Consider the following 17,276-nt stretch of genomic DNA (forward strand, 5'->3'; position numbering starts at 1 on the left):
TCAGTTTAGTGTTGGCACCTTCAGTCGTTATCACATCACTCTATTATCATTTTAATATACCTTTTTGTGAAAGGATAGCATTTCTCAAGAAAAGTGCACAAATTATGATTATGCGATGAGTTATCACAAAACAACCATATCTGTGCAACCCTTGTAACCACCACCTGGTAAAGCAGTAGAACATTATCAGCACCCTAAAAGCCCTGGTTGTGTCCCCTCCCAATCACTCTCAGCTCCTTCTTCCTCATGTCTTAGCTCTGTGCTGCTAGAGCCCAACACAAAACCTGTCAGGAGGCCCAGTAAACATTTGCTAAACTGAACTGAACTCCTTTGAAATATTTTGTGATCTCAAGCTAGTCCCTTTGACTTTCTTGGCCTTGATTTACTATTCTGCACAACAGGGATGTAATGTCAAGAGTTGTCAACGCCAGTTATACGTTAGAATCACCTGGGGAACTTTAGAAAAAATACCTATCATGCACTACCCTAGAGCAACTGAATCCAATCTCTGAAGGTGGGTCTTGGGCCATGGTAGTTTTTAAAAGCTTTCAAATCATTCCAGCATATAGACATGACCTCTTGAATCTTACCAATTCCAACCAACACTGTGTTCAAATCCGAGTTCCACTACTGCTACAGGATGAATCGTGTCCTCTCAAAAGATGTTGAAGTTCTAACCCCAGTACCTATGAGTACGGCCTTATTTGGAAATAGGGTTATTGAAGATGATCAAGTTCAGATGAGGTCATTACGGTGGATCCCTAATCTAGTTTGACTGGTGACCTCATAAAAAGGGACCCAGAGACGGAGACATAGGGAGATCACCATGCGAAGTTTGGAGTTGTGCTGCCACAATCAAGGAACACTGAAGATTGCTCGCAAGCCACCAGAAGCTAGGAGAGAGACATGGAACAGATTCTCCTTCACAGTCCTCCAGAAAATGAGAAAATAAACTTCTGTTCTTTAAGCCACCCAGTTAGTGGTACTTTTTTTTTTTTTTTTTGAGGAAGATTAGCCCTGAGCTAACATCTGCTACCAATCCTCCTCTTTTTGCTGAGGAAGACTGCCCCTGAGCTACCATCCGTGCCCATCTTCCTCCACTTTATATGTGGGACGCCTACCACAGCATGGCTTTTGCCAAGTAGTGCCATGTCCACACCTGGGATCCAAACCTGCAAACCCCAGGCCGCCAAGAAGTGGAACGCGTGCACTTAACCACTGTGCCACCAGGCCGGTGGCTGTGGTACTTTTTTATAGAAGCCCTAGCAAACTAATACAACTACTTAAATAGTAGCCAAGGAACTCTCTTCACCCGTTTCCTCATCTGCAAAATTGGAACCATAATAATGGTTCTACATGCGGTCTCCATTCTACACACTTTACATAGATTATCTCATTTAGTCATCAGAGTATCCCTCTGATGTAGGTGCTCATACTATCTCCACTTTACAGATGAGAAAGCTATGGAACAGAGAGGTCAAGTAACTTGCTCAAGGTCGCAAGTTAACTAAACGCATGAGAAAATACATCTTTCACAAGATTATCGGGAAGCCTTCATGAGATTGTGGATGTAGATGCGAAAGCGCTTTGTAAATAGTAAAACATTTTGCCTGTGTTAGTTAGAATCTCTGTAGATTCAGGACTTTTTTTTCCGTGTCTGACTCTTCCTCTTCCTACGCGATACTTCCTCCCCTAGGCGAAAGGGGTCGCTGCGCTGCGCGGGCGCTGACAGGTCCCTCTAGCTCGCTGCGCTGGCTGCTCGCTGGTGCCTATAAGTATCAGCGCCGGGCTCAACGAGGCATCAGTCGGCCGCCGCCGGGGCTGGTGACGGGGCTGCGTCTGGAGCTGGAGCTGGAGCTGGACGCCGAGGAGCTGAAGCTGGGCCGGGGCGGAGCGCAGCGCTGCGCAGGGGCCGCAAGGAAGGGCGTGTTGCTGCTGGCCCACCGCGAGCCGCCTCCAGCCCGCGCCGAGGTGCCCTCCCTCCAGGCCGCCTGCCTCCGCCTTCCACCTCCCTCCATTTGCCCGGAATCTCAGCCCGGCGCGCCTGCATCCCGGCCCTTCACTGGGGGAGGAAGCTCCCGGCCGCTTTCCAGCTCCTCTCTTTCCTCGCAGCCTGGACTCCCACCCCCCCTCTCTTCTTTTCCTGGTCTGGATCCCACTCCCTTCGGTCCCCTTCCTGTAGCCCAGGCTGCCTGCCCCTTCCCTTAGCCGAGTCAGCTCTTCAGTCACTTTCCTCAGCCGAGGGTCCCAACCTTCCCTCTTCGTTTTCCTTGCTTGGGGTCCAGTCTATCCTGTCCCTTCCTCTGTCCCTAGGGCGCAGTCCCTTCCCTCTCCCCCTTTCCCAGGCCTGGAGTTCCAGACTTTTTGGTCTCCACCTGTGGTCCTTCCTGGGTCCTTGTTCCTCTTCCCCATTTTGGAGTTCAAGATCTGGAAACCAGCCTCCCTCCACCCCCCAGAGGACTGCTTCCACAAAATACCTCTCTAAAACATGAACTTTTCCTAGAGACCACTCCAGTCTTTCTTCTCACCTGCTGACCCCTTGCTACCTATGTCCCTGGTCTTACTCTCACTTTGCTAAGGGTCAAGGCCTACTGGGCAGAGGGAGCAGCGCAATGCTGTGGTCTGGCATCTGTGGCCTCTCGCCGCCTCGAATCTTCCCTTCGTTGCTTGTGTTGGTAGCCTTGGTGGGGTTGCTCCCTGTTCTCAGGAGCCATGACCTCCAGTCCAGCCCTACTGCCAGCACCATCCGAGGCTCAGAGCCACCACGGGAACGCTCCATTGGGGATGTCACCACCGCCCCACCGGAGTCCCCCCCTGAGAGCCGCCCTGTTAACCATTCCGTCACTGAACATAGCATGAAGACTCGAAAGGCCTTTCCGGTTCTGGGGATTGACTACTCACACGTGCGCACACCCTTTGAGATCTCCCTCTGGATCCTTCTGGCTTGCCTCATGAAGATAGGTAAGTCTAGTTTGCTCCAATGCTTCTGCTGCCGCCAAACCGGTGAGCTTCTTGTCCTGTCCTTACCACTTGAGGCTGCTCAGGAATAAGGATCTGGACAGTAACGTAGGCAGCCTCCATTCTGCCATGTTGGTTCTTTTCAAACTTGAGCTCTGTGGCCTCTGTGGTCTGAGGCCCCCAAAGATTGGAGCCAGCATTGTGCATGGGAGAAAGCAGGATTAGAGCATGGGTTGCTTCTGATGCTAGATACCTTCAGCAAGGCTTCCAGGCCTGGCACATCTCCTTTGGTGGGGTCAGACCCCGAGGGGAGTCAGGCACCCAGCTGTGTGTGAGGGAGAGAAGAGTGTCTTCCAGCAATCGGCACAGTTGGCTCTGTCAACTGCACCAGTGCAATTACATGCTTCATGGGAGGGCATTCCAGGATGGAGTGTATTTCTACTTGGCCTGTCTAAGGTGTTTGAGTATAGTGGGGGACCTGTGTGATGGAGACTTAGAAGAGTGGTGGAACATGAAGGATCTCTGTATTCTCACCTTCTTTATCCTGAGAATGTTATCTGTAAGCTTTGCCTGCCCAGGCTGGTCAGGAGCCCCTGAGTCAGTTTCCGGCCCAGCAATACCAGCCCTTATACAGTTTATGGGACAAGGAGCCCTGGAAATTTCTGAAGTCTGTTTGAGGGTGGAGAGGGAGTGGAGGAGGTTGAAGCTTGGTCTGGCCCCAGCTCACCTCCGGATTGGCACCCGGCTGTGTCTCAAGGTGCTGTCTGGGCTGACCAGTCACGTTAGCCTACCGTTCAGCCAAGTGGGAGAGAGACAGGTGGAAGGGCTCAGGATGTTCTGGTCTGAAGAGACTTTGAAATGTTCATTTTAGGAGAAGGAAACAGAAAAGTTCCCTTCCAAAGGCTTGGTCTCCCTGCTAGGCCTGAGTACTTTTCTGCTGGGTGATGGATGGAGCTCACCAGAGTCTGCATAGCCCAGAAGTCCCTGGAAGTACATCTGGGGAGGGGGGCTTTGAAAGCTGCCTTTGCTTTTTTTTTTTTACCCCCGGCTTGTGGAAGGCATGAGGGCCTGGGACTCTGCTGGCTTGGGTTTGGGGAGTTTGTGACTCTTGACAGGAAGCCTCGCAGCTTTCCCAAGGACATGCAGCAGCCGGGCTGTCGTGAGGCAGGCTCTGGGACATGCTGCAGGAGGCCACTCTGTTTTGACAGATCCAGAAGCTGGCTTCCTGGTGCAGGGCTTTAGTGCTGTAACAGTAACAGGCCTGTGTGTGGAGCTGGGCCACCAGCACCTATACCCTAATGGCAGCCAACTTCCTGGAAAAAATCAAGGACTGGGCAAGGGGAGCCATATGTACTGATTCTGACAAATAGATGACCTTGAACAAACTGGGGCCATTTTCTGAAGGTCTCCTCCACCTGTGAAACTGGCGAGAATCTCTAAATTTAACCATATCAATTGAGTCATGAAACCTCTATCTTAATTTGTTGTGGGAAACTGAAGTGACCGTGATGTGTCATTTGCCTGTGTGAGAGCAAGAAGAGACCTCACAAGCACTGTCTATAATTTGTTCTCCTCTCTCCAACCCCCTCACCTCCCAGCTACATCTGGCATTGTGTTAGGGCCTTGGGGCTGGTACACACACTGCAGGTCTCAGTGCCTCCTGGTGGGATGACGGCATCACCAAAAAGATTCTACTGTGGACAGTCAGGAGTTTCTCCCTGTAGGCCTGATATCTCTAGTTCTAATGGGGTCGGCCTTGGCCTGCTTTGTCTCCACCAGAACCTGTGCCAGGGATCCTGGGCAGCTGGAGAACAGAGATGGTGCCATGGCAAATGGACCAGTCTAGAAGTTAGGAAACTTGGCTTGTCATCCCACCTCCCTCTGTGACCTTGGGCCAGTCGTGCCTCTCCACCTGTCAGTTGATCTGTGTGGCCCCTTCCAGGTCTGACATTTCTGCCATTCCCTGGCTTGGGTAACCCTGACAAGTCATTCAGCCTCGGGCCTCAGGTTTCCCATCATAAATTGGGGAGGCTGGATATGATCTCTGAGGGCCTTTGTAGCTCCATAAGTCTGTGTCTCTGGCTTGGAAGGGCATTTTTCTGCCTTGGAAAACAGAGGACCCCTAGCATCTGGCCACCTTGGGGAAGAGAGTAGAGAGAAGGGTGCCTTAAAGATCTCAAAGTTCCTAGTTCAGGCGGCAATAGTGAAAGCCCATTTTTTCCTTTGCCTTTGCAGTGTAGAATTGATGTTAGATGAGGGTTCCACTACTCTGCCACTTATCCTCTCTGAGCCTCAGTTTCCTTGTGTATAAAATGGAGGAAATAATAGCATCTAGCTATAGTGCTGCTGATGTGGCAGCGACATAAATTAATGCGCATAAAGTTGACTTTGTACCTAGGAAGCATTCAGTGAGTGGCAGCTGCCCCGTTGGTGTTTTAACCACCTAAGGCAAACGCATCCCTACCGCAGCCTCCTACAGCGTTCCTCTCAGGCTGAAGAATTCCAAATCTGTCAACCGAGGCTGCCACGGGGTGTCCTTCCTTAAGGTTTCAGAGTTTTGGGTGTGTCCTACTGACTTTGTTCTTCCTTTCACTTAAGCTGCCTCCAGAGCTGGTCTGGGGGGAGGGGAGATGGCACCAGCTGACTTAGGGCACAGGAATGGGGGGCTGAGGCCATGTCCCCTCTGCACTGTCAGATACTGAAGAACTTAGGAGTTCAGTTTGGGGTCTTGTTTATTCTCTGAGTGCCCCAGTGTGGGTTGGAGCTATGTTGGAGGCCTCATTCTGTCATCTCTGGCAGCTGCTTCCCTTGCAAGGTACCCCTCCTTTAAAAATAGAAAGTGCTGTGTGCAGTTCTCATTCTTTTCCTAATCATTCCTAATCATCCTGAGAGCCTCAGGTAGACGTTGTCGGAGATGGGTGTGGGAGGGGTAGGGTTAGAGTTGACGTTCTAGGGAAAATGCTTCTGGGTTCTCTTCTAGCTGACTCAGTAGATGACATTAGGTAAGTCACTTCCCTTCTCTGGGCCTTTTTGCTCTCTCTGACAGTTAGGGAGTCTTGCCTTTTCCTTGACGGGGAGGGGCTAATGGCATGGAGGAGGTTTGGACTATTGGGAGAACTGTGAGAGTGACCCCAAGCCTTAGGTTAGATCCATTCCGCACTCCTACCCCACCTTGTGATCTGGACCCTGCGTGAATTCTGCTTTGTCTTCAGCTCACCCGTCTCCCAGTCCAGTGCTGGTTCCAAGGGAGAGCCTCACTGAAACCCAGCGTGCCGTTGGCACCCCCTGCGTTTGTTTGCAACGCAAACAAATCCCTGCCCCGGAACTCCTGGCACAGGCCCGGGAGCCCATAAAGCAGGTATTCATCGTGTCTCCTGACCAGAGACAAAAACGCCTTCCCTTGTCCCTTACATCGTATAGCTTTTCTTAGTTTTGGTCTTTGCAAGGCGTATCCTGCCATTTCCTCCTTAGAACAAGTCTGTGAGTTGGGGAGATGGGGGTCATTATGCCCACTACACATGCATGGATATCAGACCCAGCAACTGGTTTCTGGTAAAAATAAGACTAGAGCTTCCCTCTCCTACTTCTCAGAAGGAGAGAGGAATGACTTAAAGGTCACCTTGGAACGTCTCAGGAAGCCCAGATGGGAGTCTTTAAAAAGAAAGAGGTGACCTTTTTCTCTTTGGGACAACAACTGACTGACTGTAGGACAGTGGGAGGGGAGGTCACCTGGGAACTGGGCAGAAGGCTTCAGGTAGGACATATGTCTCCAGAAGCGCCAGGGCACTCAGAGGCCCTTGGCTGGTCATATTCCCTGGACTCCATTCAGCTGAGCACCCATGAGGCACGCCTTTCCTCTCGTTTAGCCACACCCCTCCAGCTTTGGTGGAAAGGAAAGACATGGTCACAAAGCCTGGGCTTTGCCCCTTGGTACCTGTGTGACCGTGGGCCAGGCACCTCATTTCTCTGCACCTGACTTGCGTCATCGGGAAGGTGAAGACACCATCTCTAACTTCTAGGACTGATGTAGGGACGGAATGTGGGCCTGCCCAGCACGGTCCCCGGCTTGCTCTGGCAGCTTTCAGGGCCTGTTCAGATTCTTTGGGCGGTCGTCCCAGCCCACTCCAGCCCACAGCAGTCGCTTTCACTTGTCCCCCGAACCCGTTTCCCTTATTGTTTATCCACAACCTTGGCATAAGGCCTAGCCTGCCCTGTGACATCTCTTCTGTTGGGGGTGTGTGCGTTTTAATAAGAATTACCATTATTGAGTACCTACAGAGGAGTGTCAGGCACTTTATAAAAGTAATCTCATTTAATCCCTACTAAAATCATATGAGATAAAGGCTATCTCTGTTTCACAGATGAGGAAACAGTTCATAAAGGTTATCTTCAGTGATGCGAATTGTTATTTATTTCTGTTTGAGTCTTGGCATAGCCCCCTTTAGGGGTGCAGCTGCATCTCCTGCCCCCCACAGTCCCCTCAGCAGATGCATGCTGCCCTGACTAAGTAGGTCCCCAGCTCACTGCACCTGCACTTGGGAATTTTAGGACTCCCTCTGGGGGCTGGGCAGATGTCAACAGTGGGAGTCATCTCTGTGCCCTGAGAGAGCTGTTGGGGTTCTGTGCCCAGCTTTGGGCCCATCCTCTGTTCCTGTGAGTTGCATGGGTGCAACTGAATCCTGCGTCCTTGTCCAGGGGTAGTGACCCTGCCTGCCGTGTCTTTGCTGGTGCCCTCTCCATGGTCTGACTGGAGCTTCTTCCCTGCTTGGGCAGGGGAGTGCCAGGTAAAGGGTAGTTTCCTTTAGCCAACAGGGGATGGCTAACCTTGTGAGTGTAATCCCCTGCTGCTGGGCAGGAAGGCTGCTGAGCTGATTTTGGTTACCCTCAGGGCCCAGTAGGATCCCCAGAGAGGCAGCCTCTATGCTGGGAGTAGGTGGCACAATTTTCTTTAGCCCTGTAAGGCAGGCAGAGCTTAGTAGTAATTCTCATTAGTAGTGTCATTTAAATGTTTCCAAAGCACTTGTGTATACAGTATTTAATTCTGATCATCTCAATGGTCCTGGAGTTAGAATAGCAGATGGTATTAATGTACCCATTTTATATCCGAGGCATCTGAGGTCACATGGCAAGTAAATGGCAAAGAACACAATCCCTGGACTTCTAATCAAAGGCCCTTTCCTCTTTGCTGCCTGGCTGACGTGCTGGGTCATTGTGAAGATAAAGGGGACCAGAGATCCCTGGGGGCTTTGATGAAAGTAAATGACCAGGCACATCTACACTGGTAACCTGGATGGTTGTCAGGACGGATACCAGTTCCTCTGTAGGAGGGAAGGGCTGAAGGAGCAGGGCCTTCTGGGGTGGCCTGGAGCCCAGGCCAGTTCAGCTCTGAGTTGTTGTCAACCCTTTGAGGACATCTGTTTTTTTATGAGAGGTGTGGGGGCTGAACAGCCTTGGGACTTGTCATTCTCAGAGCCCTTCTCTCTGGAGCAGCAAACCTTAGAAATGGAGGCCTTTTCTTTTCCCTTGAAGTGTTTGAGGAGGAGAAAGGAGGGGCAGAGAAGTGAATTACAACAGAAGACATGCTGGATGGGTGGAAGTGGGGAAGTCAGGAGACTTGAGAGCTGGTCTTAGCTCTTTGCTTAGCTGTGTGACTTTAGGCAAGGCACAACCTCTCTGAGCCTCTGTTTCCTAATTTGTAAGTTTTGGTAAATATTAGCTGCCACTTACTGAGCTCCTGTTTCAGAACCTGTGTTAGGTACTTGCACAGCTAGCAAACGTTGGAGTTTAAGCCCGGTTCTGTCTGACTTCGGAGCCTACATTCTTTTCATCATCATGCCCTGCCTCCCTTTCAGTTCAGAAGTTTTATTTTTCCTGTAATCATTTTGAACAGGGAAGGGTTTAAAGCTTTTAGTATTTCAAGTCTTGGCTGCTCTCTCTGGATTATTTCTTGGGTTTAGGGAAAAGACTGTGACCCCCTCCAAGTGCCGCTGTGAACCAAGTAGCCCTTCTCAGAGGTGGAGGCATTCGGAAACACCGGAGGGCAGGGGACTGGAGCCGAGGGGCCCCAGGCTCCCTGTGGGAATGCCAGCCTGTACACAGCGGGCACGCTTGTCTCCGCCCCTCCCTCCTTGGGTCTCCCCCTCATCTGCCCCCTTTCCTTCCGTGGTGGGGAGAGAGGGCTCACTCAGCAAACACAGGACCTGGGTTATTCCTGAGTCATCCATCGCCTGTGTGGGCCTCATTTTGCAGCACTCACTCCCCTGCAAATGTCTGAGTCAGACATGTCTCAACCCAAGGTTGTCTGCACACCGCATTGGGCCAAACCCTCTCTTTAGATGCCGATAAACATCAACTGATGCTTTAAGGCAGCCCGTGATTATATGTGGGTATTTTTAATCTTATGGGCTAATCTAATTTTAACTGAACTAAGTTTTGGGTTGGGCTAGGATCAGTGGGCTGCTCCCCTTCCCTGGTATCATACTGACTTCGTTTCCTTCCCCCTTAAAGCTCATCCAACATGCAGGACCAGTTTTGGGGTCTGTTAGGCCAGACCTGACCCCTGAGTTCTTATGCTGACTTGCTGAGAATCTGGAGTTCCCTAGATTACCCCAGGAAGCTCTTTTCTGAAAAGCTTTGTCCTTAAGTACTCTAAGTGAGGTTCAGGATGAGAAGTCCTATTTCTTCCCAAGCCCCCTTTCTGGTCCCTTGGGGGACACTTCCCCTTAAGCCCGGACTGGCCCTCCCATAGTGCTCAGCCTGTTTGAGGCCAGGCCACTGAAGGTGAAGAGGTGACATCACGATTGTGTGTCAAGCAGAGCCCACAAGCTCACCAAAATAATAAATAGCTAGCACTTACATAGAACTTGCCGTGTGCCAGGCAAAGCTGACAAAGGCTGTGTCTTTGTGGTGGCCAGCCAGGACTGAGAGCAGCTAATTAATTCGTCTGTTCAAGTTGGAGTCGAAGAGGCAGGTCAGCTGAAATCAGCCATCAGGCATTTAGCTTGTGGCCCAATGGGGAACCAAGGAGAGTGAAACCCAGGGCCTGCTCATTAGGAGCTTCCAGTCTGCTTAGGAGAAAATGGTTGATCTGTGCTGAGGGCTGGGCAGACTCCTGGCAGAGGCAAAGTTCAGAGGGAACAAGCAATCCCTGGGGGCAGAGGTGGTTAGGGAAGGCTGCTCAGAGGAGGTGGAACTTGAGCCAGTCTTGAATGATGGAGAGGAATTAGATAAGCAGGGGGGACAGAGAGAGCTATTCTTAGTACAGTCATGCATCGCAAACCACGGGGGTATGTTCTGAGAAATGCGTCGTTAGGCGATTTCATCACTGTGCGAACATCATAGAGTGTACTTACAAACCTAGATGGTATAGCCTCCTACACACCTAGGCTATATGGTACTGATCTTATGGACCACCACCCATTCACCATCGTGTGTGGGGTCCACTGTTAACCTGAATGTCATTATGCGACACCTGACTGTACACAATTTGCACAAGAATGTAAACCCATTGAAGACAGGGCCTTTGTTTACTTTCTTATCTGTGCCTGGCACCGAGTAAGGGCTCCTAAGTATTTGGAGAATGAGTGAGTGCATGCTGAGATAGGGTCGGTGTGAAGCCTTTGGGGCAGACAAGAAACCAGTTTGACTGCTCAGAGATGAGGGAGAGCAAGGGTTGGAGAGGCTGGTGTCCAGACCGAATGCTAGGCCAGGGAGTTTAACTGAGCTCAGAAAGCGACACAGAGTGATGCTTTAGGCGTCAGCCTGTGTGTAAGGGGTGCTGCCGCAGCTGCCTCCCTCCTTCGGCTTGGCTCTAATGGAGGGTCTGCAAGGGCATTCTCTCTGGGCTGGTTGGGCTCTCTCTGGGAAAATCTGGTTCTGTTTGGTCTGCCCTCAATTTTTATAAGTAAAAGTGAGATACCAGAGCTTCCTCAGGGAGCTGCCAAGAGCCCTAATTGAATTAAGCTTTTCCCGAGAAGATTCCTCAAGCCATCAACTGCACTGTGACTATGAATTAATGAGACCAGTGGCCATAAACTGCAAGAAGGCAATCTCGTTAATTTATAGTGGTACGTGGACAGGTTGACTTATGGCTTCTCTTTGTTTTTATGTGTATGTTGGGGGTGGGCTGGGGCCAGAACCTCCCCTCTGTGGCAGATTTATTTTTATAATATGAATAAATAAAACATATTCATGGTAGAAAACAAAACAAACAGAAATAAAACCTAACGGTACTAAAGGGTATTAAAAAGTGAAAGTTTCCCTCTTCACTTCTCTGTCCACCCCCATTGTCGTCCTACCCAGAGGTTACCACTGTTAACTTTCTTGTGCATCTTTTCAGAAATTCTTTATGCATACATGAGTGTGTGGGCAGATTTAGTTTTCATAAAGCCATTTGTACGAAGGGAAAGAGCTCTAGGCTGAGAATGAGAGACCTCAGTCCTCTTCCTTGCTCTGCCTGTTTCTTGCTTATTGACCTATCATAAGTCATTTTGCCTTGCTGGGCGTTAGTTTCCCTATCTGTGGATTTCAGTTGTTGAAAGACTCTCTGGGACTTTCTGTGGGAACAGCAGTCATCCCAGGGGAGCCCCCGCTTTGGTGAGGCCCTCGGAAGGGTGTCTCCACAGCTCCATCTTTTGGGGGATGGGCCAATGCTGTCATGAGTCTTGGCTTCAAAGCACAGAATTCTCAAGTACCGGATTGTAGTTGTCTCCAACTCCAGCTCACAATTATGGAGTTGAATAAATAGGTCCACGGAGAGCCAGCTCACTTGCTGGAGAAGTAAGACAACACACAAGGGAGAAAGCACAGGTGGGAAATTGTGTGGCTCAGGTTGGGATTCTGAGGGGATCAGAGAGGAGGAGGAGAGATGGGGAGGGCTTCGTGAAAGAGGTGATCTTGAGCGGTGGGCCAGATGGAGAAGAGGAACATCCTTTAGGAGGGGTTACTGTTGGAAGGAATTCTGGCTTAGGTGAGAGAATGAACTAGATAACCTGCTATTCTTCTAGGATCTAGGTTCCTAAGATTCTTCCTGAGTCTGTGATGGAGTTCGGGGGACCTGCTGCCCACCCAAAATAGTCTGCAGACATTTCTATATGTGTGTTTTTATCAGAGGGAGAAGGCCGATAGTAGCCACAGATTCTCAGAGGACTCTGTGGTCCCCCAAATGTTGAGAGCTCTGCCCTTCGTGCTGTGAGAGTTTGAAGAAGTGTAAAGGACTTTCCTTGGATGAAGTGGTACTTAACTCTGGGATGAATGGGGTTTACCTGGGGGACTGCAGAACTCCTTCTAGGCAAGGGGAGTGAACCAGTCAGAATGAGTAAGCTGTGTCCTTACTGTAAAAGAGAAGGGAAAATGACTGTAAAGTAGAGAAAAGCTGTTTTGGATTGGGGATCAAAGCAGATGCAGCAGGCTCCTTCTGCCCTGTGCAGGCAGGGAAGGTGCTAGGTGCCTTCTGCACCCTGGGTCTGCTGAGTTTCCAAGGTGATCCCAGCTCATACTCCAGGAGATAAGTCAGGCCTCCCAAACTTTTTCGTAAAGTGGCTAGGGCCCAAACACACCTCTGAGGCTCTATTAGGGAAAGCAGCTACCTTTGAGGTAGCAGAAGCAAGAGATTGCCTCTAAAGGGGACCGGCTTTGAGGGCCTACTGCTAGGCAGCCCTGATTGGCCTCTGCTGTTCCCTGGGCTGAGGACCTCCATCTCTTGCTCTCACCCTGTTTTTGTGAGTGAAAGTAGAGAATATTATTCTACCTCTAGAATATCAGAAGTAGAAAGAACCTTATTGCCTGTGGCCCTGAGGCCCAAAGGGGAAACGGAGATGTTTTTATCTGGTCCTCTCATTTTCCACTGGAGGCCCAGAGAGGATGTGCCCAGAGCCACATATGAATTAACTCCAGATGGAGGACTTTCCTTTCTCTGTTAGCTAACCCAGGGATTTCTAGGCAGTCAGAGCTGGACCAAGAGAAGGGGCTGTGGTCTTTGGCCTGGATACAGGTATCTAAGCATTGGTTACTGTCTGGTGGGCCCTTTAAGCCTAAGGGCTGGAGAGTGTATCAGAGAGCTGTTCCTGGCAGGGAAGCCATTTGGCCTTGGCCATGCAGGTCCTTGCAGGAGAACCAAGTGCAAGGCTCGGGACTTCTGAGCCAGGTCAGAGGCTTCTGCTCTGACCCATCAAATTCCTCAGGCCTTTGTACTCCATCACAAGAGAATGTTGAGCCTGGGTGCTGTGCTTTTTATAGCATCTTTGCCATCAAACTGGGGAATGAGATCTTATCTCCTGCGTTCTGGGCCAGGGAGCACGGGAATCTGGATGCTGTACCAGGTAGGCAGGATACCAGCGTGAGGGGAGGGCAGCTCATCTAGCTGAGCACAGCCCAAGACTCAGGTTACAGCTCAGTCGGGGAGAGGAGCAGGCACCCTACCCCACCCTTCCGGATCTGCCTGGCCAGTGGAATGAAAAAGACACAGGAGAACTGCCTCTCTTAAGGAGCTCAGGGACTGGTCTGAGAAATGCAATATAGATGCAGAACTGTCAGGCAGTAGAAAGTGGGTGTGATTCGAGGTGCAGATGGAATTCTCTGAGGGTCTAGAAGAGGCAGAAAGAGCTTCCCACTTGGGAGGATCAGAGGCGGCTTTGTGGAGGTGACCGTTGAACCTGGCCTTGAAGAATAAGATTTAAATAAGATGCTTGAGTGAAATAGGTCTCACTGGGCACAGCTAGAAGCTTCTGCTTGGGGCAGGACCTTTGGATTGCAGAATAGTGTCCCAGGACAGTTCCCTTTGGAAACGTGGTGGTTAGACACACAGGCTTTGCAGCTCAACAGACCTAGGTTTAAATTGCAGCTCTGTCACTTTGTAGCACTGTGACTTTGGGCAAGTCATTTCCCCACTTTGAATCTCAATTTGATCAAATGCAACATGGGGTAGCACGTGGCAGGGTTGTCGGGAGGATTCAGGGAGAGTACCCTTGTAAGATGAGTGGCACAGAGTTTGGCACATTCTGAACACACAGTAAATGGTGGCACTTAGGAGTCCCTCTAGGATCAGGAAAAAAAGAAATAGGAGCTTGTTTTCTCTGACTCCTGAAGAATCTCCCAGCAGCTGAATGAATAATCACTCAGCAAGACTTACTGATGCCCTGCTGTGTGTCCAGTGCTGTGCTAAGCGCAGGGGTGAGGATGCTATGGATAAATAATACTTATCCTTTTAATGAGCACACCCTCTAAGGTGGGTAGAGCACTTTCCAGCATGCTTCAGGAAATCTTTTGGGGAGATGCTGTTATTCTCCTTTCCACAAAGAAGGAAACTGAGGCCCAGAGAGTTCAGGTGATTTGCCTGGGGTCGTATAGCCTGACTGTGGTACAGCTGAAACCAGACCCAGGGCTTCCCATTCCAAGTCCGATGCTATTTCTCCTACATAGCAGTCACTTCACCACCTAGCTGGAGTAGCAAGACTTATCACTTGAAGCATTTAATGAGCAAAGCACGATTTTGTATGACAACTTGATGTGTAGCTATAAAAGCACTAAGTTTTGCAGAACAGATGATGGTTTTAAAAATAGGCCCAACTGTGATGAGGTGCCAGGTGAACTGTGCCAATGTCAAGGGCAGAAGGTTCTGCCACTTCGTAACTGCATCACCCTGTCTGAGCCTCAGTTTCCCCAGTCAAAAGGAGATGGTATCTGTGAAGCCCCAAGCACGTCGTAAGTGCTCAGAAATGGAAGTTGCCACTATTCCTATAGCATTGGAGGAAGAGAAGAGGAGAGGAGTCTGGTAGTGGAGGATGATTTTAGGCATGTGGGCTGGAGGGCATTGGGATAGGGCTGAATGTCATCAGGACTAGGGTGGGCTTGCAAATGAGACTGTGAGCCGAGTTTGGTCTTTAGTGGGGAGAGAAGGAGACGCACACTCAGCAAACACTGATTTGTGCCTGATAAATGCTGTGCTGAAGCTGGAAAGATGAATAAGTATAATCCCAGCCTCATGGGAGAGGCCAACATGTAAATAGGCACTTGCAATATGCTGTGAAGTGCCACAGTGGGGGCCCGCAGAGCTGTGGGTGCATGGGAGGAGCAGGGTGGGAGGTGGATCGGGGACGCCTTCCCAGAGCTTTGAGCTGAGCCTTGAAGGTTAAGCAGGAGTTTGCTCAGCTCATGTAAAGGGAGGAGCTCGAGAAAGGCACAGAGATGTGAATAATGCAGAGCCATAGATTTGACCTTTGCTTTTGAAACCCACTGGGGCCGTCTTTATCCCCTCTACCTCACTCCCAAATGTGCTACACCCACGTGCCTGGCTGGGCAGAAAAGCTGAGCCCCCCTTGGGGCAGTGAACACCAGTGATGGGTGTTGCCACATTCTAGCAGTGAGAAGGGAGCCACCATTGATTGAGACCTACCACTTGTCTGGCCTTTTGCTGCAGGCTCTGCATAGTGCGTCATTGTCTGAGCGTTACAACAACCCCGAAGGTGGTATCCACCTTTGTCCAGCTTCCAGCTACCTTGGGAAAGTGAAACGGAATAATTTAGTGCTTGATGATTGCTGTGCCATTGCCTCAAAGCCCAGAGGACTTCAGGGAGGGGAGAGATGTGGCTGGGATGAACAGGGAGCAGAGGACTTTGTGTAGGTACCTTCACGAGACCCTCCTAAGAGGAGAGGAGGTGGCAGATCAGGCAAGGGTCGCAGCACCAGCTGAAGCTCTGAGCAGCAGGTGTGAGTGGGCACCTGAAAGGAGGCCCAGACAGCTATATGTGGGGAAAGTCTGGGCTGGGGTCATTGAGAAATCAAATTGAGTAGGTGCACCAGGCTGGATTCCCGAGCATCTAGAACTCCAGCCAGAGGGGTGTGGAGTTGGCCCGCGCTTCTCAGGCTGGTGGAGAGCATGGCTGCATGGATCGAATGCTGCCCCTTCACTCTATTTCCACTTGTGCTCTCCACATCCAAGCCGCGACCATCTCTAACCTGGGTGACTCCAGTGGCCTCCTGAATGGTCTCCCACCTCCACTACCCTCTGCCTGTAATCAGCTCTCCACAGGGCACTCAGAGGGGTTGTTTAGAAATGTAAACCAGAATATGGCATTCCCCTGCTAAAAACCTTTCAGTTGCCTTCTGATGAACAAAGGATAAAATCCAGGAGAGCTGTGGCCTACACCTCTCTCGACTTTACTCCCTGCTGCTCCTTCCCCTCCTCCACTCACCAGCCTTCCTAGTTCCTCAAACATGCAGAGCCTTGTCAGGCGTGTTCCTCCACAGGCAGCCACAGTTGCTCTCCCCAGCCTGGAAGACTACCTGTAGACTGCTGCAGGCCAGCTTCCTCATTCAGGCCCTGGATCAAATGTCCTCTCTTCAGAGAGGCCTCCTTGGCCACCCAGTCTAATGTGCAGCAACACCCCCCCGCCCCCCATGTCAGACACTATTCTGGGTGCTGAGGATACAGCCAGGAGCAAGACAAGGAGGCTCCTGATATCAGGGGGCTCACATACCAGTGTACGGTGTTGGACAGTGACCACAACAATATTAGGTAGTGATAAGTGTCCTGAAGAAAATAAATATGAGAGAGATGTGCTACTTTGGACGGTCAGCGAAGGCCTCTCTAAGGAGATAGCTTCTGAGCTGAGTGAATGATAAGAAGGAGCCCGTCTTTGAAAAACCAGGGGCTCTAAGGATGGGGTGTTTGAGGAACCTGGAGTGGAGTAAGAGAGGAAGGCGTGGTGTGAGAATGCAGAGGAAGGCAGGGACCAGATCATGTTGGGCCTGTGGGCCTTGGGTTCGGCATTGCACTGGATTCTAGGTGCTCTGTGGTGCCATCAGAGGCTTTTGAGCTGGGTGACATGGTCTGACCTGGAGAGGGATGTTCAAAGCAGCCTGGGAGTCAGAGATGGAGAGTTGGCTCCAGCTCAGGGCTGGCCACAGTGAGCTGAGCAAAGCCAGTCCCTGGCCTGCAGCTACTCGGCCCAGGTCTGTGAGAGCAACAAGAATGAAGCTTTCTACCAGGCATCTCTGGCCAGGCCAGAAGGGGATGGAAGCTCTAGCCTGGGAGAGCTGTTCCCAGGGAGCGGTGAGTAGGGAGTAGGAGCAGAGCAGGAGGGAACGAGGGCATGTGGGGAGGGGAGGGGCTGACTGGGGCACCAGGCTCTGCTGGACTCCTGCCCTCTCCCCTGCCCAGCCCTGTGCCCGCAGGCAGGCAGTTACCAGACTGTCATGTGGGAGGCATGGCACCGCCGAGCACTAGGGCCCTGACATGCCTGTCCTGGCTGAACCCTATGGTCCCACGTGGCCTGAGGAGTTGTCAGACCCAGAAAGGGCAGGCCTAGAATCAGAGAATC

The 17,276-nt window shown here is 50.9% G+C and overlaps 1 protein-coding gene across 1 annotated transcript in view; it reads left to right on the forward strand.

Annotated features, from left to right (window-relative positions):
• The first annotated feature begins 1,847 nt into the window (after positions 1–1,847).
• Positions 1,848–17,276, forward strand: part of SLC9A1 (solute carrier family 9 member A1) — a 49,005-nt gene continuing 33,576 nt past the window's right edge. The window contains exon 1 of the mRNA XM_044770129.2: positions 1,848–2,961. Coding sequence (XP_044626064.1) covers positions 2,613–2,961 — 349 coding nt within the window. The 5' untranslated portion in view covers positions 1,848–2,612. The remainder of the gene's footprint in view (positions 2,962–17,276) is intronic.

The sequence above is a fragment of the Equus asinus genome, chromosome 5, assembly GCF_041296235.1.
Source record: "Equus asinus isolate D_3611 breed Donkey chromosome 5, EquAss-T2T_v2, whole genome shotgun sequence".
Lineage (NCBI taxonomy): Eukaryota > Metazoa > Chordata > Mammalia > Perissodactyla > Equidae > Equus > Equus asinus.